Genomic DNA, 26,345 nt, shown 5'->3' with positions numbered 1-26,345 from the left:
GTACTTTATACAATACTGTAAGTAAGCTAAAGGACCTATAATTTTTCAAATCTTTAACGTCTCCTTCTTTGTGGACTAGTATAATGTTGGCATTTTATCAATTATGTGGCACCGCTGAAGTCGTGAGATATTTCGTATAAAGGGCCGCCAGCTTTTTAACCACGATGTCTCCTCCATCTTTGATTAAATCGACTGTTATTCCATCTCCTCCTGCCGCTTTTCACCGTTTAATGTCTTGCAAGGCCCTTCTAACTTCGCCGCTAGTTATAGACGTAGCCTCTGTATGTGTTCACTACTACTTGGAATGGATATCGCGGCTGCTCTGGGTACTATACAGGTCAGTATAGAATTCTTCCGCTGCATTTACTATATCTTCGTTGCTATATATTACGTTGCTTATCTTTTAGTGCATACAGCTTGGCTTGTCCCATTCCAAGTTTTCTTCTCACTGATTTCATGCCACATTCATTTTTACTGCTTCCTCAGTCTTTCTCTTATTATGATTTCAAATGTTCCTTATTTTCTCCTTGTTGGTCCGTTTTGACAGTTCTGCGAATTCTACCTGACCTCCAGAGCAGGACACTTTCATTTTTTGTCGTTTCTTTAGGAGGCCTTTCGCTGCTTCGGAGAGCCTACCTACTGATTGTCTTGGCGCCTTACCTCCTACTTCAACTGCTGCGTCTGAAGCCAATTTAGTTAAGGTTTCGTTCATTATCTCTATGCCATCTTCATCCTCCGATTCTAAGGCTGAACATTTGTGTGCAAGCACCAGTTTAAATTCGTCAGCTTGTACCCTCACTGTGTCTAGGTTGACCTGTTTCTTCTTGACCAATTTTACTCTTTCTCTCTTCATATTGAGCTCAACTTCACAAACCTATCATCATCATCAGCAGCAGCAGCCTATTTTATGTCCACTGCAGGACGAAGGCCTCTCCCTGCGATCTCATATTGCCCCTGTCCGGCGCCAACCGATTCCATGTAGTGCCTGCGAATTTCTTAATTTCATCACACCACCTAGTCTTCTGCAGTCCTCGACTGCGCTTCCCTTCTCTTAGCACCGATTCTGCAACCGGAATGGGCCACCGGTTACCTAACCTATGCATTACATGACCTGCCCAGCTCCATTGCTTTCTCGTAATGTCAATTACAACACCGGCTATCCCTGTTAGCGCTCTGATCTGCACCGCTCTCTTCCTGTCTCTTAACGTTATGCCTAACACTTTTCGTTCCATGGCTCTTTGCGTGGTCCTTAACTTGTTTTCTAACTTCTTTGTCAGTCTCCAAGTTTCCCCCCATATATCAGCACCGGTAGAATACATTGATTGTACACCTTTCTTCTTCATGATAATGGTAAGCTTCCAGACAGGATCTGACAATGTCTGCCAAGTGCGCTCCGACCCATTTTTATTCTTCTGTAAATTTCCTTCTCATGATCAGGGATCCCTGTGAATAATTCACCTAGGCAAACGTACTCCTCAACCGACTCTACAGGCTGACTTTCGATCCTGAACTCTTGTTACCTTGCCCGGCTATTGATCATTATATTTGTCTTCTGCATATTAATCTTCAGCCCCACTCTTATAATCTCTTTGTTAAGGTCTCCACTCATTTGTTGTAAGTCGTCCCCAGTGTTGCTGAACAGGACACTGTCATCTGCAGATCTGAGGTTGCTGAGATATTCGCTGTTGATCCTTACTCCTAAGCCTTCCCAGTTTTATTTCTTGAATACTCCCAAGGACCCAGTGAATAGCATCAAAGAGATTGTGTCTCCTTGTATGGTGCCTTTGTTTATAGGTATCCTCCTACTTATGGAGAATTAAGGTAGTTGTGGAATCTTTGTAGGTACTTTCCAAGATATTTACGTAAGCATCCTGTACTCTTTGCTTACGCAACGCCTCTATGACTACTTGTGTCTCGAATTAATCAAATGCCTTTTCGTAATCTATGAAAGCCATATAAAGAGGCTGAATGTACTCTGCGGATTTCTGAATTACCTGATTGATGACATGGATGTGATTCATTGTAGAGTATCCCTTCCTGAAACCTACCTGTTCCCTTGGTTGACAAAGGTCCAGTGTTGCCCTTATTGTATTATAAATTGTCTTGGTGAATATTTTATATAATGCTGGTAGCAAGCTAATGGACCTATACTTTTTCAATTCTTTAACGTATCCCTTTTTGTGGATTAGTGTATTATTGGCGTTCTTCAGTTCTCTGGGACCCTTGAAGTCGATAGGCAGTTCTTATAAAGCGCTCCCAGTTTTTCAAGCATTATGTCTCCACCATCTTTGATTAAATCGACTGGTAGTCGATCTCCTACTGCCGCTTTTCCCCGTTTCATATCTAGCAAGGCCCATCTCACTTCATCGCTAGTTACAGAAGGAGCCTCTGTGACCTTTTCATTATTACATTGAATGGAGGTGTCGGGGCTGCTTTGGGTACTGTGCACGTCAATATAGAATTTTTCCGCTGCTTTTACTATATATTCGAGATTGCTGATGACATTACCCTGTCTATCTTTCAGTGCATACATCTTGGTTTGTCTGATGCCTAGTTTCCTTCTCATGGTTTTCAGGCTGTGTCCATTTTTATTGCTTCCTGAGTCTTTGTTACGTTATAATTTCGAATATCCTTTATTTTGTCCTTGCTGATTAGTTTTGATAGATCGGAGAATTCAATGTGATCTCTTGAGTTGGACTATTTCATTCTTTGTCGTTCTTTTATTACGTCCTTCGTTGCTTGGGAGAGCTTACCTACTTGTTGCCTCCCTGAGTTGCCTCCTACTTCAGTTGCTGCTTCTGAAACGAGCCTAGTTACGGTCTCATTGATTACCTCTATGTCATCTACATCTCACTGTTCCAAGGCGGCATATTTGTTTGCTATTAGCAGCCTGACTTGGTCCAATTTTTTCCTTGCTGCATCTTGGTTGGCCTAGACGCAGTAACGATAAAACCTAGACGCACCTAGACGCAGTAAGGTGAAATTCAGGTGAATCCTAGCCCTCAATAGCATATGATCACTGCACTTAACACTACGTAACCCTTCTTGATGCCGCCCTATGCTGGGATCGGCAGAAAGTATTAAATCGATTTCATTCGTTGTTTCACCATTAGGGCTTTTTCAGGTCCACTTTTCGCTCGTTGTTTCACCATTAGGGCTTTTTCAGGTCCACTTTTCGCGGCCACACTTTCCGAAGAAGGTGTTTATTATTCGTAGCTTATTCCTTTCCGCGAATTATACCTCCATCACTTCTTTAGTATTTCTAGACCCGACGCCGTAGTTTCCAATTGCCTGTTTAGCAACCTGATTTCACCCCACTTTTGCATTGAAGTCACCCTTTACTACAGCATACTGAGTTTGAGCTTTTCTAATCGCTACTTCCACATCTTCATAAAACCGATCAACTTCATCATCATCGGGACTGGAGGTGGGAGCGTTGGCTTGTACCACCTTTAATCTATACCTCTTAATAAGTTTTATTGCAACTACTGCTATCCTCTCATTAATGCTGAAGAATTCATTAATGTTGCCCGCTATTTCCTTATGTATTAGGAAGTCTACCTCGTATAACTTCCTGTCTGGGAGCCCTCTATAGCAGACGATGTGGCCCTTAGTCAGCACTCTATAAGCCTCAACAGTTCTTCTAACGTCACTAAGGCTAATGATATTCCAAACAATGCCTGATAGTTCCTCACAGAGTCCTGCTAAGTTAGCCTCACTCGAAAAAGTTCGGGTGTTAAAGGTTGCAAGGATGAGTTTTCATTGGCGGCCTGTCCAGATCCCGAGGTTCTCAACACCCAATGCTGCGTTACAGGTCTGGTCACCACCTTGGTCAGGTGCTCCGCAGCTGCTGGGGACTGATGGCCATGGGTTAACTGTAGGAATGATGAGGGAGGTAGTGCCGAATACTACACGAGGGAGGCCAATTCCTGTTCTGGGGAGGGAGCGTCGTGGAAGCTTAGTGGGCCTTCTTAAATGGCTTAGTATAGCCCCACTGGTTCTCGGCGTTTTAGATGGTGTCAGGCGCCACTCCAAGCCTGAAGATGTTTGAGTACTGGCGGAGGTGAATTCAAGATTAGCACCTTCAGATTTAAAAAAAAAAAGGCCCACCCTTCGAGGATTCGAACTTCTGACTTACACAAGCGAGCATACCAGTTAGCTGAGTCAGTTAACCGTGCAGGCTGTGACGCTGTCTTGTGGTGGAGAATTTCAGCCCAGACTATCTTACATGCCTAAAAACTTCCTTGATTTATCAGCGATTGACGGGTAACACAATATAAAAGGATTTCTAAACAATTATGACCTCGTAGTTCTGGAATCTCACGTACGCAGGCGGCCGCGAACTCGGGTAGGGAAAAAGGCGTTTCGACGACCTCTGACAGCATTTAAAACGAGAAGGGGGGCAAAATAATGGTGGTACTGGTCGCGTCTCTCACCCGAAAGGGAACGAAGCACGGAGTACTTCCATCTTCTTGCGCTGCTTCGAAGGCCGAGCCTACGAAAGCGGATAAGCCGCACTGTCATATACATGTATGTATATGTACGTGGAAACTTTCGCTCAGGAACGAATTGGAAGACTTCGACACCGGATTTTGTGCTACACGGAGCCCATAACGCTACTCGCGTTTAACGGTATATATCGACAACTAAAATGGACATGGTACGAATTTGTATTTAGCAAACGTACCCGTTGAAAAATTATCCAGGCAACCACTGAATAAACCTAAACTGCTAGAATATCACTCAAGGAGCTTAGCAGCTTTACTATCATGTGAGAGGTGACGCAGATTCACAGAAAATTGCACCTTACCAGGCTGCGAAATCCTTGTAATGCTAGCCTGCTGTAGCTCCGCTGCCGACTGCGGGTGCTGCTGCCTGCTTTTACTCCGCACAGCTCAACACACGAAATGGAAAGCCCCGCAAGAAACCGAAAAGCTAGAGGTCACAGTCGCTTTTTCAAGTAAATTGTGATAATCTAATCGTATGTTGCGAAAGTTAAAACGGCCTTTTCTTTTAAAGAACGGATAGATGCTGACGACAGCTTGCAACCGTCGCCTCATGTTTGTTGCCGTAAAACACAGTTTTTGGAGTCGCAACGTCCTGTGGTAGGGTGACATGCTGACGCTATACATTCGGGATTTTCATGTCAATTCGTGCGCCTTGAAACCCGTGCTTCACGTGTGCTTTTCATCTCCTGCGAGTACTACGGTCTGAATGATGACGTTTATTTTAATGAGAGCTGATGGCATGGCTGTATATGCACCACTTCTACATAGTTCCACATGTCTTCACAGTTGAGACTAGTAATTTGCGTTTTCGCTTAAAAGTTCAAAGGGTTGAAGTCATTCACGTCATAATGTACAAAGAGCCTTACAGGAAAATACCGCTGAGGGCATTGCAGCGGCAGTGACTTTTCTCTAAGAAAATTCATGCACACCAACTTTACTACATTGTTTGGATGTTTGTGCAGTTAACGACAAAGTTTCGTTAGCTGTTGCGTTGAGTTACTTGTTAACTGCAATATTTACTTACAGTGAAGTAAACGTCAGTGACCCTTTTTTTCTTAGTCTGTAAGGCTGTAGTTAACACGACAAACCTTTGAACGAACGCCTCCTTGGCGCAGGAACGTTGTGCTGAGCGATATACGTATAACGCATGAGTACCGTTATGTAATTGTATGAACTAAGGGAAAGGACAAATAGGGTTGAATAATGGTGGCGCCGGCTTCCAACTGCAGAATCGAATTTACTCCAGGTCTCTCTCTCTCTCTTTCTTTCTTGCTTTTTGATCCGAGCCGTAGTTATCACGCGGAATATATCCGGAAAGCTCAATCAGAATTTATTTTCCCATAATTCTATTCGTCCTGCGCGGCTCACGTTTCCACAAAAGTGCCTCACTACGTGTTATGCCTCACGCAGCGCCCGTGACCTTGCTACTGTTTGCCCTCTCGACCCACTACACGTCGTCATTCCGGATGTCTCACATATTATGCGTGCTTGCGTCTCCACCGTACGCTCTCGGTCAGGCCGCCACGAAGGCCATCACACGGGGAAAGATTGCGCACATTTGCGCCGAGGTGAGGGCGCTCAATGCGCGTGGTGCAGTGGGCACCCACGGCTTCAAGGCACATTATAGGCGTGAGTATCAATATGCCTGATTGTTCTGAAGGTTCCCGGGCCTGCCGTTTCAATTTTCTGGCTCAACTCAACACATGCACAGGGGTGCAGCCAGGAGAAAAAAAGAAGGTGGGGGCACCAGGCACCCCTCCCCCCCCCCCTTCGTACCCTTCCCCATGTGGTGCGTGCCCCCATCCACAAAAAAAAAGAAAATACTTTCTGGCTGCGCCGCTGCACGCGGGCCGGAATTTTCTCCTTAATCCTATAAAAAAAAAATAAGCTTTTGCACCTAACACTACTCCATCTTTTCCTCAAATATGGAAATAAAACAGCATTTTATGGTCGTTTTGGTTCAGTGTAACGCTTGTTGACTATTATATTTGCCTGGCTTGTCAAGATAAAACGCAATTCTGAAGCAGGGGTTTAAAACACCCCATACGTGGACCGGTCCCAAAGATAGCGCAATGCTGCGCCGACCCGCGGCGCAGGTGAAGCAGGCGTGAAAAACTCCCCATACCGTGGATTGATCCCGAAGATAGTGAAATGCCTGGCCGACCAGCGGCGGAGGTGCAGCTCGCCATTAAGGGACCCACATACACAGCTTCGCTGGTCATCCTGCTTCAGAGTGGAAAGGCATTGAGGCTTTTTATTACAATTGGTTGTCTAATTTTCTAAAACTACAGCGTTTTCCTGCATGCAATTGATTTCCATGGTCTCCGATATAGCGACGTCTCACCGTCGTCACACTGTGTTGCGAGCGCCAAAATCCCAGAGGCTATGCTTCCAGCGTACTCTGGCTTTCTTAGAGTTAGAATACATGCAACCATCAGAATTTGTATTACTGAGTTAAATATGGAGCCACAGCTTGTGGCATCAACTTAACGGTCCAAAGACGTGTGGCAGAGGTAACGCGGCCAAGTAATTGGCTCACGTGAGCAAAATGTGGGTCAAAATATGTTATCGCTCCGGTCATTGTGCTCTAATGTACGATAATACATTTTGTTAAATGAGTAAGCGAAACAGCAGTGCTTGCTTCAAAATTTGTTCCATGCGCATGTGCCCGCATTCAGAGGCCCCTGGCTTCCATTCCTAAATTGCAATGTGCGCCCTGGTGTAATTGTTAAAAAGCTAATTAGCGAAGTTTCGTTACTAGTTCGATTGCGCATTTTTACATTTAGAATTTTGTGAGCGCTGCAAAAATAGAATCTATGAAATGACAGCCAGTCAAGTAAAGGAAGTCACCGCTTGCACATAATCGCACTTTTCCCAGCGGAAGCGGGCAACGGCATGTGTGATGCTAAATGGGGGTTGTTAGGAGCTGAATTTCAGTAAGAAAATATTCATTGACATGTAGACCAGCATATTGGTTCTACAGGTAATCCTTCAATTTCTTGAGGCCATAATCCGACGCACTAATATGTTACGTTGGTTGTTATCTCAGTGGAACCAGAATGTTGCGTACGAGAAAAAAAAGAAGAAAAGAATGCATAAACGATTCCGACACAGCGTTTGTAAGCAGGAGAGAGGAGTAAAGAGATACGGGAACTTGACATTTTGCCCGTCTATTTCAGCATTCGCCGAGGCTGTGACCGCGGAGCAAATGGATCCATGCAGCGCAAGCGTTTTCTCGCTGTCCGAGAAAAGCCCGATGGTGGAGATCCTGATCATGGCGTGCGAGGGCCTGGTGATCTTCGTCATCCTAAGCTTTCTGCACTCTGGATACTACTTGGATATGGGCTCCACCTTTTGCCCAGGTGCTTGCTTCCTCTCTAATTCAAGACGGTCTGTCTAGACCCGGTTTTGAACTTTCGCTAGAACCAGGGAATTGTTGGCTATTCAATGGGCCTAGTGGAAACTTAACCTTCAAGTCGCGAGGTCTCAAGACGGATTTTATGCGTTTACGCGTGATCATGCACTTTGAAATTCACCATTGGCATCGACAGTACGCTGGCTCGTGGATAACCTGTCGAGCGATTCGATGTTAGCCTCACGCGGAACTGACTACACAGCCTGTTTCTAGCCCCAGGGCTCACACGATTCTGCATCTCAATTCTTGCTCGCGCGAGACAACTGCGTTCGCATACCGGAGTTTGTTGACTATTTCTCGCCTCCTACAAGATCACGTAGTGCGTTACGCCGGTCCATTAACGCAACATTTCGCTCTTTGGCAGATTTGGCCTGCACATGTAGAAGGATGAGCTTCGGAAGAGAAATGGCCAGCATGTCTTCGCAAAAGATTACTCTGCCTGTATGCAGCAGCATTTCTCTCCTCTTTTCTTTAACGCTTTCTTCCTTATTTTTATTATTTTTTATGTTCAATTGCTGTCGTCTTCGCGTGAATTAGCGCTTGTCCCGTACTCAGGGTATAAACACATGCAGAAAATACCCACTGAAATAGACATTAAATGTAACTCTGTGCAGTCATGGACGCGTAGTTTGCTCCAGTGAATTTTGTGCTGTAGTGCAGGGACGAAATAAAAAAAAAGTGCATGATTTTCCACGTTAGCAGTTTCGGGAAAGCGGAGTGTTTAAAAACCATCTTTGTAAATGAATGTTGCAGCGGCGTTAATTGGATAACTTGCACCATGACGACTTTTGCAGAACGTAGGCGTGGACGAAAAGCTCACTTATAACGTCTTCAACCGATCGTTTCAGTGTGCTCCAGTAGGGCTCAAATGTCATCTAAATATACAAATTAGAAATATTACATCAAATAGCTGACTTTAGTTTTAATTACAATCATGCGCTGTTAGTTACTGAATTCATCCTGGAACTAAAGCATGTGAACTACTTAGAGAACATTCTGGCGCTGTCTGAGCGCTGTAAAACTGCCACTCGAAGGTGGCATTGTGAGTATGAGTTTATCAGCAGAGTGACAACAATCTTTTGGTTTTCTTAGTTTCGTCAGTGTCTAATCAGTAAGCCAGAAAAAAAATGAATGCCACCTGGTTTTGTCATGTTTTATGCCAGCGAGTGTGTAGCTCCTCGCTCCTCGTTCCCCATTCTGTGCATGATTTCGTTGATTCCTTTAAAAATGTTTAATAAGTATGAATGAATTGCATAGTTCTATCATGCTCATCACATCACTTTATTTCTTTTAAGACCACGCAGTTGGAGTACTACGTAAAAGCTGGGCGCGTACCATATTCAAAAAGGTTTTACCAAAACTACCGAAAACACCCACGCGACGCTCCCGTTATGAAAGGTAGGATCGGGCTATAGAATGTGTCTGCAGAATCAACCAATTCAGAACAATGCATTCTCGGTAGGAGCAAAAGTTTCAGACTTTTATCTGCTCTGCATATTACAAAAAGGTGCCACTCGGGAATTGTACACAATAATATGCTCCATAACCCTAATCTTAAAGTTCGGACTGATCATTCTACTGGCTCCGTAAGCCCGTGGAGCTTTTGTCAACACCAAGTTTGCGTAGACTGTGCGTTTTCTTTCGCTGATTGTACCAGCTTTGTCTATGCGGGCTGTTGCTGTATTTATGTTCTGTAATATATAACGCTTCATTTTTTAGGATCGTTCAATAACTTATCCAAATTTATGCTCAGCTTTTACAAATTGTGCAATTTTAGACCTGATCATTTGCTGTTTGTTGGCTCAGTGTACGCTTGGCACGTACTGATGATGGTGGCGTCTATATGAACACAGGGCCTTCTGTGGCCGGCTGCTGAGTGATATTTTGTGCAATGATGTAAACACGCGGTCGCCGCTCGGAAGACGCACTCATGTCTTCGACACGTGCTCTTTTTTTAAAGAAAACATTTGAAATGAATCGATCGATGGGCGCAATCAAGATGAATGCTTCGCAATGGACCCACACAACAATTATTATCACAGAAAATTGGGCTGTAAAACAACTGAGTTGTGAAAGAAATCACAGGAGTACGTATCACAGAAGTATCATGGAAGTGATCACAGAAGTACGTATGATAACGCCATTAAAAAAGTGTTAGCTCAAATAGCAACTCTATTGGCTCCCATAGCAGTTGCACAAATTTGAATATGTTGCCTGGTCTTGAACTTGAAACGTGGGGTATTTGGACACCAAATTTATAATTCTCTAGAGCACCAAGCTCTAAATGAGCAGATTAGTTGAATATTGACTAAGTGGAAACTTTGGTAAATAGGCTCACGGTGCGGGGCAATAAATGCGGCTGTTCATTCAATGTTTCGCATAATGGCACCGCTATGAAAAAGCGAAAACAGAGGAGCAACCTCTCTGAGAGGTTACAGGAGAGCTGAAGGCATTCTCTCACCAGTAATGTTGCATGGTACGCCGAGCATATATGAGCCAGATTTTGAGAAATTGGACAGATGACTGAGGTGCACGAAGTTAGCCAAGCTTTCGGGGGCCTCTACTGGATTGTAACACTGAGAGATTGGGTGCATTCTCGTTGATAACCTATATATATATATATATATATATTAACGTGGAATTTACACACAAATTGTAACTCAGGTTCGTCTCATTCTCTTAGTTTCGAGAGATATCCTCCCATTATAATTATCATGATGTGTCAAGTGCAGGGCTGTATAACATAATAATCCGCATTATAACACTGAGAGATCTTCTAGTAAGTTCTTTTGAGAATGAAAGTTACATCGGATGAACTCTAGTTCGTGCTGCCTACTGCGGTTGTAGCGCATTCCAAGATGCAGTGTGCGTCAGCTATAGAGGATACGGCATCCAATAACAAACGAGATGAACATTATCACTTTACCTGTTCTGGCCGCCTATTTTTATCTTTCCAAACCCTTCTGTGAGCTATCTAGCGCACGTATTCTAGGGTATCAGCTTCTACTCTGACACAGGAAACGAGCTCGCACGCAGTCTTAGTCGCGCTAGACGCTGTCTATGGAAACTGGAAGATTGTCGCCTTCTTTAATGTCATTCTTTTCTGATTCGGACGAGACAACGGTTTTGGACTCATTACTTTCCGAAACAAAGAGCAATAAGTGCAACCAGTGGTCGACATCCTTCAGGCGCTTGCGCGTTTCCAACAGGTTGAGGCCCACACGAGTGACAACCGTGAAAGGCCGCCATTGCCGAGCACACTAAAGTAGCAGCGTCAACAGCTGAGCTTTCTGTGCACGTTATCATTACACGTGACCCACAAGTAATAATTTCCTCACTCCCGCAGGGCTTGCGTCACTCGAGGTGCGGCTTGGTGAAAACATTTGCCACCGTGTCACCCACAACGTGGGGTCTCCACTTCCACACATATACCTACTACGCTGCTATGTAATGGCAGCGTCACTGAGAGAAAGGCTAATAAATTGCGGCACAATGCCAAAAAAACTACCCAAGAGCTATTATTGCGGAAGAAGTAGCCAATACGTAGTGTATTATCCAAACATGCTGCCGTTATAAAAGTGAAATTCAGTGACCCTTTGAAACTGAATATTTTTTTACGATAGCCTTAAAACACAAGGGAAAGGAGCAATGTGAGGAAATCTGCAATCAGTGTTCAGGTTGCTGCCTGAAGTATTGTTGCTATTTCTTAAGTCGTCATCATCTGTTCCAATATGTCACGCACACCGTACGTATTACCCCAGCAGAGCCAAAATCAATGCTACTGTGAATTGCTGACGTAATTTTCTCATTCTAATCACAGGTAACACTAGTTGTTTTGATTTCCTTTTAAACTTGAAGCCTTCTCTTGCCTGGCGGCCGACACTCTAGATCAATTGCGTTTGTTATACCTTTACATGCTATAGTTTGGATCCGATATGTGTTTCGTCTTCAGCACACAGAGCAACGCAAAGCTTCGAGTAATGCTGCCGCTAGGCTTAGCTACAGTACTTGTGAAATGTGTATTTAATTTAAAGAATCTTCTTCTTACGTTGGGTCCACATTACTTTCTCATCGGCTTTCTTGCAGCTTAACTTATCCTGAGAAGACAATTTTGATACGAAGCGGATACATGCGAGCATTTATGGAAAAATCGAGTGATGTGCAGCCTTCCGGGGGCCTGGTGTTGTAGATTCTGCTTCGCGATGCATACTTTCAGAACGACGCTTCGCACGCGGCCCGTTGGAGGAGATCACGGACGAAGACGTGAAGGCGGAGAAGGAGCTCGCCGAGCGGCTGGCGGCGAACGGCGCGTCCGCCGAGCTGGAGCAGCAGGGCTGCATACTCGTGGCGCACGACCTGCGCAAGTCATTCGGCTACTTCCAGGCCGTCAAGGGCATCAGTCTGGCTCTTCGACGCGGCGAGTGCTTCGGGCTCCTCGGGGTGAACGGCGCGGGAAAGAGCACGACTTTCCAGATGCTCGCGGGTCTCCTCGAGCTTAGCTCGGGCGAAGCCTACATGTCCGACGTCAAGCTCTCGGCTTCGCGCAGGCGGGTACGGATTTCGTGACCGATTATTGAACAAAATGAGCACTACGGTACAGTGAGCGAACTTTGCGTTGTGAAGACTTTAGGCCGCCAAATAAGAATACCTTCGAAAATGTATACTTTATGTTTGCCAGCCGGCAGCGGGAGGGGACCGAGGGGGCGCTCATGAGTTTTCATAAGCAGTCGGATCTTCGCAGGGAAAGCGGCGACGCTCAGGGAAGGCTATAGGCGGCTGACGCATCGAATGAACCTGCTCGAATTCCTACGCTGCTAGTGCATGCGTTGTTTTGTGTCAGTGATGTGTTAGTTGAAGAAGGGTACTACTATATTAATGATGCTCGTACCGTGTGACTACGACGGGAACGTATTGTTACTACTGTGATGACGTCCAGTAGGTTACGACAAGCAAGCTTGTAGTAAATAAAGTAAGCGCACCACTGTACTAACATCGATGCCTGTTCAAGATCTTTTGGAATGAATATCTACGATCAAGCAGAGTCGGCCCTGACTCAAATTTTATATGGTCGTCAAAGCATAGTGCACTTTCAGTACATATTATTATTTGATGTTTACATCAAATTATGGTGCCGGCTCACCCTTGTTCTACTTGTGGCGCAACTACCTTCGCTTTTGTCTATCCGTTAAGTAGGCTACCTGCTGTCAAAAGTATATATATATAAATGGCATCGTACAATACTTAAAAAATCACACGTCAGAAATATCGCGGTTCCTGTAGCGGAGCGAGTGCTGCCTAATAATTTCGCTCCAAGGACATAACCGTTGTTTGTTTTCACAAAATTAGATTATGCAAATTCCGCGCACTGGAAAAACGCTGAACGTAATGTTTCTCTTGCGTAGATGGTTCTGTTCAACGTTGTTTCCGTTATTTGATTGCATTGGTATTGATGGTACGTTGCGCTATGTAGACATATGTAGGTGCCACGTATAGATACCAAGCATGTGAAGGCATTGCCTGTGTTGAAGCAATGCACGAGAACAAGCTATGTTGATTCCTTCATCTTCCTGGAAATAAGTGAAAAATTGCCACTACAAACTAAGAAAACACAGCCCTCGATGTTCGATTGGATGTCAAAAGACCGTTCTTGCACCCTTAATTTTCTGGAAATTTTGAAAATTTATGTATTTGTTAGCAGTACGCATTTACTGTGCCCTTTCTTGAATTTCAGGGTGTTGGAATGGCGATTTATGCTAAACTTACACCTTAGGAAACTTAGGGGTGCTCGGGCACTTGAACGTTGCAAGCAAGTAAAAATCCATACTGGTTTACTTCTTAGTAGTTTGCACCAAGTCATTGTTCTTGTCCATCACATGGTCACAGTAGGCTTTGGAGGTAATCTACTTCGTGTATGTGGCGTCCCTGTTGGTGAAGGGGACAGACCGAGTTGTTTCTTTTATTTCCTCACCTCCCTTTCGCTTTTTACCGCTGGCTTCGTTGAAGTTGCTGAAGCTGTGTGTTGTTTTATAGATTAGCTAGCAAGCGTCAGCGAATCCTGGCGCGACAGCCGATCGTAGTTCTCTAGGCCCATGTCCTTTCTGGTGTGGCATCGGCGCAGGCGCAATATTATGCTCAGTAAGTCTTGCATTGTGTCATGCAGTATCAGTTGAAATAAACATTCGCAGAAACAGCCTGCTACCGATAAGAAATAGCATTTACGGCGGAGACGGCGCGTCCCATTCGTAAAGCGGGGGGAGACATTTTGTCCTCCTGTTCTCTCTCTTTTATGTCTTTCAGATGTTCCTGCTAGTTTCGCCTAAGTTATTTCACCATTGCGCTGGTTTGTAGATAAACTGAAGAGCGTCGTGTCAGCTTATCGTAGCACCTAGAGCGGCAGCGTCGTTTTTAGGCGCTGTATTATGTTCCGTGGTGGTATCGGCGGAGTGGTCTATACGTACCACTTCCCATTGGCAATCTGTAGGTCCGCAGTTAAAATCCCAGTGGAGTACTGTAGGGCTCTTTGTTTCTTCGCTCATTTTTTTATAAGCTGCTCGGAAGTCACTTCCCGGTTACTTCAGCGGATATGCGAAATAATATGGTAGTGATAGAAGAACGAGTATCGCTGTAAAAAGAAAACGTAGTGTGCATATCGGCAAACCAGCGATTGGGAAATTGCGCGCGATTCCAGCAAATCCCTCACTAAAACACCCTTCTCTATGTGTGTAAGTGGATGAGTTATAGACACACAAAAAACACCCCTAAAGGTGCGATTGTCTTTAATTTTTGTTTCATATTCAATCATATCCTTACCAGTGACGTCTCCCATCAGACTCCGAATGCCCAGATGTTCATGATTGCGCTGCCGATAGAACTGAGAGTAGGCGCGTATGCGTGCGAAGTGCGAAAGGCAACGGTTCGCGGCAAACGCGGCTGCACTTATCCATGAAATTATCAATTACAACTCTTTATTGAGACGTTGATAGGTGTCTTTTTGAGAACACCATCCGAGACGTATAAGCCAGCCTCAACACGAATATGCTTTTTCTCCAAACTTTACGGCACTATCATGACGGTTCGTGAGTTCCCTCTCCACGCCTCAGCCTGCATGAGGAACCCCCTGCCACGTCAACTCCCGGATACATAACGGCGGCACCGCAGTGATGTGGCAATAAGCTCGGTTCACATGCTACATAAGTCAAAGTAATGCCGGGAGCATCTTTCTTTAATTTTGTTTTTATTTACATATACTGTCCACCACTAGAGCTATCCAAGCAAGGGAGGATTGAGGTGTTAGTAGACGATGTCCAAAAGCATCTGCATCAGTACATATTACAGTAGCACTCGGTAAAAAGTTAGCACTCATTGACTTAACGAGAAAAAAATAGAGAGTGCTTGAACAGCTTCGTTGGTGCGAAGTATGGATGCATAACGTGAGAGTGATTAGTTCTCAAAGACCTGTTATCAGTATCGGTGCAACTATGCTTTCGGCGGCACTACCGTGAGGATCGGGCCATGTTGTGAATTGCATTGATCCCCTTGCGAGGAAATAGGTAGCATACCCACGAGTGGTGTCAGGATGGGCCCGTCAAGTCAGCACAACAGTCTCCGGAAGGTTGTCAGTTTTGTTTACATATCGGGTATAAGCGCAGTTTACTGGGACAGGTAATCACTATGACGACCTAATCTCTGGAGAGCTGAAAGAAAATTGGAAGCAGCATCTGATAAATTTCAGGGATATAAGGCGACAGTATTAGGAAAATGGTGTAGCCGATACTCTAGTTTGAGACTACGAGGAAGTAGTTCCGGGGTATGTCAGATCAATCATTACAATGCTTGCCAAGCGAAGTAAACCCAGACGAGTTCGGCAGACGGTTAGGTTGTCTGATGACAAGAGATTTGCAGTTATGCAAAGCAGTCAGCATGCATAACACGGGGATAATTGTATATCTCGAGAAGAGGTCGACGTCTAGCAATAGACATGGGACATGCTGTGATGGGGATGGGAGCTTCAGTTACGTTGCGTGACTGCGTTCAGCACACCACTTCTCTTTGAAAGCGTTGTAAGGCTTCTGCCGCGACTTAGTGCACCGGTATCTTGATGCGCGAGCCGAAGAGCCGTGCTCATGCTCCTTCGGTCGAGATACAAAAATATTTCGATTATAGGTTCTTCTTTACAACGAAGCTTATGTGGCTAGGGTATTTGCGTCGTTCGCGAGCAACCCGCGCTACTGGCGCCACTCGGCGCAACCACGCGAAGTTGCTCGTACGTACGGGGTCATGCGTTCGTCGTCGTCGTGTCCTTCACCAGCTGGCTCCGTTGCCGCTAATTGCTTAAGGGGGTATGAGCCATTCATAGGCGGGGGGAAACAATCGTCATCATCATCATCACCACCAACACCACCATCATCATCATCGTCATCATCATCACCACCACCACCATAATGAACAACTTTCAGTGATGCAGTGATGCCGGGAGCATCTTTCTTTAATTTTGTCCGTCACAAAGTGCGAATCGTTTTTGACGTTTCCTCATTGGTCAATCCCGGCTTGTCCCAGTAAACTGGGCTTATACCCGATATGTAAACAAAACTGACAATATTCATATTTAATCATTAGGAATGGCTCGAGCATCGTCGTCGTCTTCCGCAGCTGGCTCGTTTGTCGCTCATCATTACAGCGTAACATTTCATTTCTCTTCTGTGTTCATGATGGGGAGGCCGCCTTAATTTTTTTTATTTACCGTGGTATGAACGATTCCTTAAGGTACATGAGCTTTCGCTGTCTCACGCGACGGGCGCATTTAATAACAGAGGTGATACGAGAATGTGTGTGCATGTCTATCGTTATGATGACCACCGATAAGGACAAGAAATATGTTCGTACCTTTGTTGAAAATTCACTATCACCTCTATTTCGTGTGCTAAACAGCTCCGCTGGTCCTTCACGGAGTGGGGTGGCTTATGATTGTTTTTCGCAGTCCTCTCGCGTTATTGAAAAACTAGTCATATTCTTTTATTCTATTATTAAAATGGAGTTGTTTGTCACTATTTTTTCAACTCTGTGTGGGCCCGAATTTTATGTTCGCCGTCAGAAATGTATATTTTATAGATCTGAAGAAGAAATGAAAGCATAAAAAAAATATCACACAGATTTTAGTGATATATCAAAGCCTCCTATCGCGCGCCTTACATAATATTGGGAAGTAATGAAATGTCAAATGCCTAAATTTGCAGTCCTAAATAAGCCTGAAATTTGTTCTGAATCTGTATGGAACTTCTTTTCATGCAGTGGTAGTTAAGTCATGTAACGTACGTGGTAGAAGTTGGCGGAACAGCACAGAGGCCTAGCTAATCGCGCTGTGCAACAACTTGTGGGCACTTCTGAAATTCCAAGAACAGCCACTGTTCTACGACACCAAGTCTAGATAGGCTTGGTGCCAGTAGTATGTGACTTGCAGATTTGCAAGTAACATATCACTCGCAAGTTCTACAAGCCGTTATGCATATCTGCAATGCACATGACAATCATGGGAGAAAGAATACAATCCTCTAGCTCTAGTGTCAAGAGAAAACGCGATACGGCATGCAATCCACACGCATGATCTCAACTGCGATGTAGCAACAATTGCGTGCTTCTACAGACAGCACTCACATGGATGGAATTATATCTTAAAGCAGAATACTGATGACTCCAGCTGGACAGCGGTAGCCAGCAAATTTTTATTGTCACTGGACTTTCCCGACGCCTTGGATGCGTTCATATAAGGAAAGAAAGAATGACCATAGGCGCATTTATTGGTACAGAGAACGAAGAATGGCTGTACGTTGTCGAGGTCAAAACAGCGGAATATCCAGAAGGCAATCTTTTGAAAACAGAAACACTCGAAGTAGATGTAATATTGAGTCCGGACCTGCCTCGACCTTATGAAAAAGCAAAGTGGTACAGAAAGGAAATGGGAATTATATAGTAGATGAGCAGTGCTAGGCGAAAACACATAGGAGACGAGACTCCTTATCGGAGCTGGCTTCTACTGGCAAATAGTGTTGAGGAAAACAGAAAGGATCAACGAGAATACTATACTAGTGGAAATCATTCTGGGTTGGAAGGCTCACGGGTTGTGCACAATGAAATGTCAATTAGGCAATGTAAGTGCTGTTGTTTTGCTACACGCTTGAGAAAGACGTGAAGAAATCAGCAATGCAGTCAGAAACTCTTAAGAACTAGAAAACTTGGACCGAACACTACGTGAAGACATGACAAAGTACGAGAGATGATGACATAATAGTAGCTAGTAGTATAGTAAAGGCATAATAGTAGTTGCAGGGACAGTTATGGAAGAAGGCGAGAGGTACCAAGAAAAACTTCCTTGGAGGGATTTGTAAGCTATCAAGGCTACAACGACATCAAAAGATCTATCGCTATCAAAAGACATATGCAAGTGTTAATAAAGCTATAAAAATTATTGGAAGACTATGATAAGTCAAAGTAAGAGTATTTCACGTCTGGCATGGCGGAACTGGGGCATCACGATAAAAAGTGCGGGCATGTAAGGGCATGCAATGTGTTACATGCCCGCATTGCTGTGGCATGTATTACATTCCACACCAAGCAGTGATACGAGAGGACAGCACAACATTCAAGGTGCGAATCGTTTTTGACGTTTCCTCAATGGTCAATCCCGGCTTGTCGTTGAACGACAACTTAAAAGCAGAAGCAAGCTTGAACCCCAACAATTCACTTTATTATTATACATGGGGAGCCATGGCGTTGCAATGACTGCTGACGTTGAAACGAAATTCCTACAGATCGGCATTCATGAAGATTATCGAGACACCCTCCGATTCCTACGGTGGGAGAAAGCCAGACAGATGGAACTCCAACGAAAGAAAGATCGCAACATGGCGAATGACGCGAGCGACTTTTAGAAAGGATCCGAGCAGCTTCCTTGTAGCCGCAATGATTTGTCACCACCCTAATAAAAAAATAGGGAACTTTCCTGCCACAGCCAAGAAACTCGGAAATTCTATTTACGTTGATTACGTGATGCTATGTGTCAAAGACGATCAAGAAACAGAAGTTGTACGCGTCGAAGCAAAAAAAAAATTTCCGACGTGCCGGAATGAACATCAGAAAATGCACCTCCAAAAGCACAGAATTAACGAAGACATTTGAACAAGACATTTGAACAAGAACAAATTTGCATGAAGTTATGCGACTTCGAATAATGCGGGACCCATAAGATGACACGTTAAGGAATCCAGTGAAAAAATGGATCACAAATGTCGGGGAGAGGCCCACAAAACCCTCGGTACTGGAAGCAAGTGCCAAAATATCCGACCTCATAGGATTTATAGCGCCAGTCGCGATCGTCACCGAAGTCGCAATACAACGATTATGGAAAGCGGATATTTCGTGAGACTGTCCAATTGAAGAAACAGAAAACGCTGAATGAAAGAAATGAACGCGAGTGACTACCAACAGTTGAAAAGCACAAAGTAGCGAGGCTTTATACAGAAAGTTTAAGCTTGCGTACAAGCATGAGCATACACTTATTTCATATGCTATAGTCCGGCAGCACATGGAACCGTGGTATCTCATGAGGATGGATGAAAAGCAGTATAGTTGCTATTGGCGAAGACAAAAGTAGCTCCAATAAAGAACACTAGCCTGGCGAGATTAGAAATTGAAGGAACAGCGCTTTCAGTGAGAATGTAGAAATGCTTACACGAAGAGTTGTATATGACAAAATCACTACATCAAGTGAAGCTTTCGACTCATTCAATCACAGTACTTCATTGGATCACGAGACGGAACAAGCGAGAAACTTTCATTGGCAACATAATCAGCGAAATATGAAGTACGCCGCACAAATTAAAATTTAACTACGTGAGGAGTAACAAAAATTCACCTAACTTTTTAACGAGACGTATTATTGCGCAGAGGCTACTGTCAGCCGCATTGGGGCAGAAATTTTGGTAGACAGGACCATAGGGGTTGTGCGCCCCCCCCCCAACCACCACACACACGCACACAACAATGAGCAAATCTCTTACAGAATTAGCGGTATAGAATAATATCAGAAGAAGAACATCGTCACATTCAGAACACAACGCATTGTACCATGGAACAACTTATCAACTCCAACCAGTTTCGCTCTTACCAAAAATTGATTACAGCTCATATCAAAGACGAAGTAAATGACCTGCGTCCATATGGAATGAGCGGTCCACTGAAATAGAAAAAAATATATATTCAGAATCACGCCTCATGAAGCAGGAACAGAAGCGTCATATCAACGCCGAGATCAGACGAATGCAAAAGGTGGACAGTATCTTAACTTTGAAAGGTTATGAAGTGTTTGAAAATGAGGAAGGATTGCTGAGACTTCGGGGAAGGCTACAAGAACCGTTAATTACATTTGATAAAAAACATCCGATTGTGCTACTCCGTCACAACGACTTCACAAAACTTATTGTGTGTCACACTCTTCATGAGACATTAGATGCTGGAATCAGGGACACGCTCACACAGCTGAGGACCAAGTTTTGGGTGACGGCAAGCCGCCAAGCAAATCATAAGGAAGTGTGTTCTCTGCAGGCGGTTCAACTCAAGGGATCTTAGTCAACCTTCCGCCCCCTTCCAGCTACCATAATAACCCAAGCACAACCGTTTGAAGTCCTGGGAGAGTATTTGATGGGTCCACTGCAACAAGCCAGGCAATGCAGGAGAATACCATGAAGATATGCATTCCTGCTTGCGCGGTGACGCGAGTCGCACATTTGGAAATTGTGAAAATACGTCACAACTCAAAACTACTTACGAGCCTTTCGACGGTTCGTAGCAAGACGAGGAACGTGCCAGTTAGTTTACACTGACAACGCAGCTACCTCCAAGAGAGCGGCCAAGAAACTCCAAGCAGTCACGCGCATCTCGACTGATTCACTCCGTACAAGACTTTATTACCAGTGAGGACGTAAAAGGTAAATATAACCTAGGGAAACACCTTTGGTGGGGTGGGTTTTACGAACAATTGATCCGGAGTTTAACAGAATCCTTTCGCAAGGTCATTGGGTGGCGATTAGTGGACGTCGACGAGATGCAGACTATCGTTAGAGAAGCAGAAGAAATCCTTAACAAAAGACCCCTGACATGCGTATATGATGAACCCGGCAAGCCTACCCGGCTAACGCCCGCTGAGATTGTAGGCGGTAAACGAAAATTGAAAGGAAAATGTTCCCTATAATGTGACGACAACATGGAACAATTGTGACTACTTAGACATGAAGTTGTTGCTAAGTGGTGGCACAGATGGCACGAGGAATGGAGAAAGGAGCTCAGAAGGGAATTAATGAAACCATTCGGAACGAATAAACGGAACTTGAAGATGCAGTTCTGTTCGGAGAACGTTAACCTCAAGCTTCGTTGAAACCGTCCATCTTGGAGCAAGTGCGTCCGGGACATGACTTCCTCGCATGAGTTTTCTGCTGTAGACACCGGAAAAAAAAGGTCGATAAGGAGGCCGAGGGTTCGGGTTGGGGTGGGGGTTAGCGTTGGGTTAGGTTGGATATGTTGGCTAGGTAGGTAGGTTAGACATGATGGGTAGGTAGGTAGATAGGTTGGGTAGGCAGTTAGGTTAGTTAGGTAGGTAAGTGGGTTCCTGTCTGGCCTCTCTTTAATAAAAAGAAGATAGTGGGCAACTCACGGTAGAACCTAACCTCTGCCGTGGAGTTCAGAACTCCCGTTCTCTAGCCACTAGGCCATCGTCACACGCATACTTTTCTCGTTCCAAAGGCAGCCAGCTTTTTGAAACACTGGGCGCGTACGCCACGTGCCACTTTGTGGCCTTCTTTCCTTGCGACACCTCGTGCTTTGAGGTACCGTGTTAGATAGCACTATGTCCGGGACCGGCCAACCTTCCCCATTACGTAATCGTAGCAGTTCGCCCAACGTAGAAACTGTGCGACGTTGTACCAATTCATGGCCGCCCTAGTTAATGATGTCTTAATATTTCTTCGCCGGAGTTCAGATACCATCATGGTCTATAGAGCTATAAGTACGTACAATTGTAGAGCACCTACTTGCTGATGATGTCACGATCCGAGTTTCTCTTGCTTACGCCCGCCCGCTAATCATGCAGAACTAAGCAGTTGTGATCATGGACGTGGTCGTGCTGCTGTCATCACAGAAACGTGCGCTCGCCGGGCTCCACACACTACTCAATTTACGCAAACACGTTGGTTCATCTGGTAGCAGTTTGCGGAACTCCCCAAAAATTCTGCACAGTCAGGAACCTGCAACATGCTTCCCTTCGCATAACATCGATTTGCATAGTGAATGGAATCAGCACTTCTTTTTTAACTTCTTGGAAATGAAGAAATACCACATGCACGTCTGAGAATCTTGCATTCGATGAGATTCGTAAGCTTTCCTATTCCGATATTCCTAGCTTTATTAATTTCTTCTTCTTGGTCGGCGTCTGTATTGTTGTTTTTGGTGCAATTAAGGGTTACGTGTAACAACCGTGGCCGAACTTTTTACATAGTCTTCTGTAGACCTAAAAGTAGCAAACGAAGACTTCAGACGCTAACGGAAAAAAAAAAATGCTCTCTCAGACAACGTTTCGACGGCCTTTTTCTTCAAAATCGAGTAAGGTTTTCTTCGCTTTTCTTCAAAAGCGCGCTTTCCTTAAGGAAGAAAGAGAGAAGGTTAAATATTGCGACCCACCAAACTATTGACGCAAAATGAAATTCACAATGCAGATGAAGATACACAAGTGCACAATTAATCTGAAGCCAGAAAGCTAAATGCGTAGGCATAGTGCGCTCACCCGTCATTACCGCAATGGGTAATCGGCCCTATGCTGGTGGCGCCCGCACGCACCTTAAGCCAGATTTTGCTTTATTATTGTTAGTGCGAGTCTCATTGGCCGACCCACCCGGCTCTCGAGCAGTTGGTGGGCTACTTTGGGAGCTGTGGTAATGGCCAGCTACCCAGCTGCATGTGACCGCGCACTGACGTAGTAGGGCTATTTTATATATTTTTTTTGCCTGAACTGGGGCTGCACGAGTGTGGCTAGTGGGGACGAAAGCCGCCATTCTATTTTTCCGTGCACAAAAAGCGTAGCTCCGCCCACCTAATCGAAGCCCAAATTTTATGGCAGCAATTTACGACGTATTTAGTTGCAGTTTGTGTATATTCGTTCTACAAAGCGAACTAGCATACCGATTTTTAGTGCCTATGCAAGATCATATACAGGGCGGTCAATGGATGCAACGTCAGGCAAAGTGTAAAGTCAAGCGCTTTTCGTCTGCTTGTGCATAAGACGACGAACAGTCCGCTCTCATTGGCTGCCATTCACTTAGCCAAGTGCAGCACAAAACGTCACTGCATCTGCCCTGCACTACGCTCGTCTGCTTGAGCCTGTGTGCAGTGCAGGTAAAAAAATAAATAGCCGTGCAGTTGCCAACGTTCGGTTTTTCAGTGGCAGTCCTTCATCGGCTACTGCCCTCAGACCAACGGCCTGCTGGAGAAGCTGAACGCGTTCGAACACCTGCGCCTCTTCGCTCGCCTCCGGGGCATCCCCGAACCCCAGATAGAAGCAGCGGTACAGGCGGCAATCACGCTCGTCGACCTGGAGAAGCATGCATCAAAGTGGTGCGGGACTTACAGGTGCGTCTACACGGAGAGCGTTTAACGAGCGCAAGTGCTTCAGGTGAAAGAGATAGGCCGATAGAAGGAGTGCACATAACATCAATGCCGAAGCGCGACGGAGATTTAAATACTTGCTATATGAGTGTGAGATATGTTTATCTCGTGCCTCTATTATCAGTACTACTAATGTTTATTTAAAAAAAATGAAAGCTTCAGCTTTTCTGAGCTAGTTTCTCAGTTTCATGTTCTTTCAGGTATTCTCCACTTTCCTTTCTCGTTAGCGGAAGCGTGCGCACCATCGCGTGCGCTACCTTCAATCTTGACGGATTGTGGCTGCCACACGAGCAAGTTAATACGACCACCCACTAGGAACATGGAAGACGTCGCGAATGATGTGCTACGTAATAACGTAATCAGTGGCTACAGACAACACGCGCATTCATACAAGGTTCAGAACCACTGATTAAGGTCCGCTCCCCCTTGAGTCTTTATCACTGCCAATCTTACCGTCTCTGCTGTCGCCCCTCACCGGTGCACTCCCAAAAAATGGTCGTTTTCGGTGCCGCCCAGGCTGTTAGCTATTTCAGCAGCTTTAGAATATTTAGCTTTGTACCAGCTGTTGCCCCCCCCCCCCCCCCTGATTTGTCATACGCTGAAAACCCAATCTCTGATTGACCCTTTATTTTTAAAGATTTTGATCATAGGAAATTTAAGGTTGTTGGTGTTACACGAAGGCGGGTGTGATATGAGTAAGCGTGGTATTTTCTTCCCCTGCATTATTGTGTGTAATATAATGATATTGTGGCACTTCTCGGGATCTCTGCATACTGTGTAGTCACTGTAAACTTATTAGCTATCTTGCGTATGCCTCAGTGGCAGTTTCCTTAGTTAAATAATTCACATTCTATTTTATGGGATAGAAACGCATCAACGCAGCAGCCACCGCCAGAATGACGTGGCGCGTCCTTGCAGCAGTGGTAAAAGCACCGTGAAAGTTTCATAATATACCAGCCAAAGCTCTTTTGAATATAATTGGTGTGGTACTTAATATCTCGCCCTAGGTTAAATCGTTGAATTTAAGTGTGAAGCGCTGTAAGATCTCACGCCATTTCGCCAACGTGAGCCCACTAATATGCTTAACCTGGTATACGTGACTTCACCGAAATCTCTTTCCAATTTAAATTTAAAATACGTAACCGTGTGATCCAGGGAAAACACGGGGAAGGCGGGAGATGGTAATTCAAGACGATGAGCAAAATGAGAGCAAGGCAAAAGCGGGAGCCATCGTCTCGGCAAGTGGAGTTGCATTCTTCAAGGTGACATACGCTGGTCCTCGGCGCAGTGCCTATGCTCACGTAACCCTATTTGTTTATACTATGCTGAGGAAAGCATATGTCGCATTGAAGAACACAAGTCCACTCGTCGAAACGCTGGCTCCCACTTTTACTTTGTTCTCGCTTTGCTTTTCGTAACCACGTAATGCCATTTCATTACAGTTTATCTCAAGAGAGTATCATGAGACGACAATCAAGAACCAGAAATTGCCCATTATTTTGAAAGATGCTCGAGAAATTTCCTTGGCAGTATTTTTCAGAATATAATTCACTTGGCTGATGTGCTTCGGAACACCATGCACGTCATCAGCAAGTGACGTGCGCCTTCCCCTTCGCTGCTGCTTATTCCCCGTCTTTTCAACAGTGGCGGCAACAAGCGGAAGTTGTCGATCGCTGTGGCCATCTTGGGAAATCCCAGGGTGATCTTTTTGGACGAACCCTTCGCTGGCATCGACGTCGTGTCCCGGACCAAGGTCACCGGCAGACTTGCAGCGTTGCGCACGGAGGGTAATCGAGCCGTGGTGTTCACGTCTCACGGGTACGGTGCCGCCGTTAGCGCGAACTCGTTTGGTTCAACTGGGTTCGAAGTTAGGCGGTCAAAAATATGATAGCAAGCATATTTAGAACAGTTGGGAGGCCTGATGGCGTACAGGTCCATTCTTTTATGCAGGTTTAACTGAAGAGCACAGAATAGGAATCGAAAAAAATAGATTACATGTACCACTAGGTGTCTAGTTCTTCACTCTTACTCCTATAGACTGTTTCCACCGCGCTGCCGCGGACTCCGCCAGGTTTCATTAGGCGGTGATGCATTCATTGCTTGGCTAAGCTGGCCTCCGCTGCCTTCTGATTGCAAGGGCAGCGCACGATGCCACAGTGGTACGCATCGAGCCGCTGTTTCCGCGTTTGCCGCCGAACATTTCAGTGCGAACGGCACTGGCCAAACTTTCAGAAGAGAGATAAATGACTCGTGCCCGTCCTTCTGAGCTCATTGCTCCATCTCCAAATGGTACGAGAATTACCCGTACGCATGGGCGCTCCTACGAGTGCTCGTACGAGGGGTGCGTACTTTCAACCGCCGTATTAAATCGCCATTGCTGTCATTCGCTCAACATTTTTTTAATCATTTATTTAGAACCAGTGGCTTCAAAGGCACGATCGGTCAGCTTTTTGGTTCACCATCGTTTGTGGCGCGATGTTATTACGTTATTTTTTTCTACGTGAGCACACGTGGACGTGCAAGCTGCCTTAGATTTCCTTATGCCGTGCTTCGAGCTTATAACATCCATGTTCGGAAGTTTTGTAATAGGTTACAGCAAATTCACAATATCGCCCACCACCATTTATGTTGCGGGCCGTAACGAAACGAACGTTCAGCTTCGAACATGCTTAAGCAACATTCAACACTTTATTCCGGGGCTGTGGCGAAAATAAAAG

The 26,345-nt window shown here is 45.0% G+C and overlaps 1 protein-coding gene across 1 annotated transcript in view; it reads left to right on the top strand.

The window, feature by feature from the left end:
- LOC142570581 (ATP-binding cassette sub-family A member 2-like) overlaps positions 1 to 26,345 on the top strand; it is a 92,683-nt gene that overhangs the window by 56,217 nt on the left and 10,121 nt on the right. Inside the window, exons 5-8 of the mRNA XM_075678952.1 lie at positions 7,688 to 7,870; positions 12,140 to 12,474; positions 23,405 to 23,592; positions 25,273 to 25,446. Of these exons, the coding sequence (XP_075535067.1) occupies positions 7,688 to 7,870; positions 12,140 to 12,474; positions 23,405 to 23,592; positions 25,273 to 25,446 (880 nt within the window). The remainder of the gene's footprint in view (positions 1 to 7,687; positions 7,871 to 12,139; positions 12,475 to 23,404; positions 23,593 to 25,272; positions 25,447 to 26,345) is intronic.

The sequence above is a fragment of the Dermacentor variabilis genome, chromosome 2 (assembly GCF_050947875.1).
Source record: "Dermacentor variabilis isolate Ectoservices chromosome 2, ASM5094787v1, whole genome shotgun sequence".
Classification (NCBI taxonomy): domain Eukaryota; kingdom Metazoa; phylum Arthropoda; class Arachnida; order Ixodida; family Ixodidae; genus Dermacentor; species Dermacentor variabilis.
Note: the sequence above shows the minus strand (reverse complement) of the source record. Positions and strands in the feature narration are given on the sequence as shown.